At 40.8% G+C, this 3,034-nt stretch overlaps 1 protein-coding gene across 1 annotated transcript; it reads left to right on the top strand.

Moving 5' to 3' along the window:
• Nucleotides 1–69: 69 nt before the first annotated feature.
• On the top strand, nucleotides 70–2,137 carry LOC104466466 (structural maintenance of chromosomes protein 2-like; the record flags this gene model as incomplete). The annotated part of the gene is made up of 3 exons (XM_010079879.1): nucleotides 70–219; nucleotides 875–1,108; nucleotides 1,978–2,137. Coding segments are annotated over 3 exons (544 nt in total), but the record flags the coding sequence as incomplete, so codon positions are not given.
• Between the last annotated feature and the right edge of the window lie 897 nt (nucleotides 2,138–3,034).

The raw sequence follows: 3,034 nt of genomic DNA on the forward strand, positions 1-3,034 counted from the left end.
TGGTCACTGCAACCAAGGCTGCCCTCAATATCTTAGGCTAAATTAAGTTGCCTTTATTTCCGATTGTAGGAAGTTGGTGGTACGCTCCGTGCACTGGAAGATGCACTTTCAGAAGTTCAAAGAGTTAATACTAGAGCACAAAGTGCCCTTGATCTCAAGAAGCAAAACTTAAAAAGTGAACAGAATAAGTACGAAGAACTGGTAAAAGGTATGCAGGAGGTAAGACATTAGTATATCATTTTCTTTAAACACTAAATTAATTCAGATAGAGGGGGACAGCTGTTTTTTCTTACCTTTTATGATAAGAAAAGTCCTATGATAGGCAAGAATTACATCAGGAAAGCAAAAAGAAATGGTAAAGGCATTGTGGTGTGTAGGTAGTACGTTCCCATTAGAAAAATAATGTGATTCATATACAAAGAAAGTGCTGCTCTTTATGGTTGATAACCTTTTATTAAGCTCAGAAGAGATCCCTATAGCTTCCAAAGTATTGTGCTCTCTGGACATGTGGTATTTTTAAAATTAAAGAGGAAATTTCTACATTGCCTATTTCTGACGGTTGGATTTTTTTTTATGCACAAGAAGCACTGAAGAATACTTTTCTTTTTAGATAATGGAACGAAAGAACTATTTCTCCCAGTTCTTGGGCAGTTGCCATCTCTTCGTGTATTTCATCTATCTGTAGGTCTTCACTGCACTCAGTTATGCACTTGAAAATATGCAAAGACAAATTGTAAGATCACAAAATCTGACAAACGGTCATAGAAATGTAGTTGATGAAACTACTCATAACTCTTCATCTAAACAACATAAATTTAAAGTTAGTTCATGTTCTCTCATCCTTTTGGTTTTTTTTTGCTTTATTTTGGTGAAGGATTCTAAAGCATTAGTGTTAAAGGAAAAAGAAATAAAGAAGATAGAGGAAGAACTAAGTGCTTTACAGGAAGCAAGTGAAAAAGATGCAGATGCTTTAGCTGCAGCACAACAGTATTTTAATGCTGTGTCTGCTGGCTTGTCCAGCAATGACGATGGGGAAGAAGCTACTCTTGCTGAGCAGATGATGGCCTGCAAAAATGAAATCAGCAAAGCAGTCACAGAGGCTAAACAGGTAGGAATAAAAGCTCTGCCTGTCTCAGTCTAGCCTTCATGTTTCTTTTGAAAATTGTCTGAAAGTCAAATAACACACTTGTGAAAGTTCAGTGAAAAGATTTGCAGAATATCTATGCAAGCTATTTTACAACTTGGCATATGCATTAAGGTGACTTTTTGATAAAACAGGTCATTAAGAAAAAAATATAAAAATATCCTTGCATAGATACAGACAAATAGGGAAGAACTATAACATTGCTGTGAGAAAGTGTAGAAACTGGCATTTGAGACATAAAGTAGGACTCACAGTACTTAAATGACTGACAGTATTGAATAGGAAGAAATTAAGACTGCTGTCCACGATACACATTCGTACTATAGAGATTTCTAGAGTAAAACTTTATGGAATCAAAATAAAGATGCCTGAGACTGTGAATGGAGAGTTCAAAAGAAACTCTTTTCTCCTCAGTTGTCTGCTAGTCACATGACTGAAACAGACACTATTTCTTTTGTCTTAAATAGGAAACCTCTGCTCTCATGTGGACTTTAAATTTTTGACGTTGAAAGTGCACCTTGCTTGTCTCACTTAAGGAAAAACTCTTTGGGGAGAATATAACAACAGCTGTGTCCCACATGATTTTACCTTGTTTCTTCTCAGACTCTATTCATGTGCTAAGATGAGTTACTGTATCCAAATACATTATTCATGTTTTTATTTCCAAATCACCTCTGCCCCTTCAAATGCCAAGGCTGCTTTTTCGCATTTCTGCAACCAGCAGAAACTTTCACAAATTATATAAGCACCTTCCTAGTGCAAGCATTCTAAATCTGCACCTACAAGTTTCTCTTTGAAGATCTTCTGGTTATATATTTTCTTACTCCTTACAGGCTCAAATGAAGTTGAATTATGCACAACAAGAATTAAAGACAAAAGAAGCTGAAGTTAAAAAGGTGGATGCAGGCTACAAGAAAGACCAAGCAGCACTTGAAGCTCTCAGAAAAATTAAAGAAAAACTGGAGAACCAAATGAAGGAGCTAAACTATGAAGGTCTGTACAGGCTTCTTGTGCATCATTTTGGGGGAATTTTAAAAAACACATGGAAGTGTGTAAAGGTGCCCACTTTATCACTCCTCAGCTGGATAAGGGAGAGAAAATATGATGAAAGGCTCGTGGGTCAAGAGAAGGACAGGGAGATCATTCAGCCATTACCGTCACTGGCAAAACAGACTTGATTTGGGGAAATCAATTTAATTTATTACCTATCAAATCAGAGTAGGATAATGAGAAATAGGAGCAAACCTTAAAACAGCTTCCCCCCACCCTTCCCATCTTCCTGGCCTGGACTTCATTCCTGATTTTCTCTACCTCCCACCCGCAAGCAGTGCAGGGGGATGGGGAGCCGGGGTAGCAGTCAGTTCATTGTGCATTGCCTCTGCCACTCCCTCCTCACACTCTATCCTGCTCCAGTGTGGGGCCCCTCCCACGGGAGACAGTGCTCCAGGAACTTCTCCATCATGAGTCCTTACCATAGGCTGCAGTTCTTCATGAACTGCTCCAGCCTGGGTCCCTTCCACAGACTGCAGTCCTTCAGGAATAGACTGGGTCCTCCACAGAGTCCCAAGTCCTACTGGCAAACCTGCTCCAGTGTGGCCTCTCCATAGGGTCATAGCTTCCTTCAGGGTGCATCCACCTGCTCCAGTGTGGGGTCCTCCTTGGGCTGCAGGTGTATCTCTGCTCCCCTGTTACCTCCATGGCTGCAGGGGCACAGCTGCCTTACCCTTGCCTTCACCATGGGCTGCCGGAACCTGTATTCCCAAAACCAGCACACAGGTATTTAGCTCACCTTAGGTGTCTGCTGTGGTAAGTTTGCCCTTGGCTGGGGGCCAAACCACACACCCACTCACCCAATCCCTGCCCCCCACCTGAGGATAGGGGAGAAAATTA

Source organism: Pterocles gutturalis, unplaced genomic scaffold, assembly GCF_000699245.1.
Source record: "Pterocles gutturalis isolate BGI_N339 unplaced genomic scaffold, ASM69924v1 scaffold32864, whole genome shotgun sequence".
Taxonomy (NCBI): domain Eukaryota; kingdom Metazoa; phylum Chordata; class Aves; order Pterocliformes; family Pteroclidae; genus Pterocles; species Pterocles gutturalis.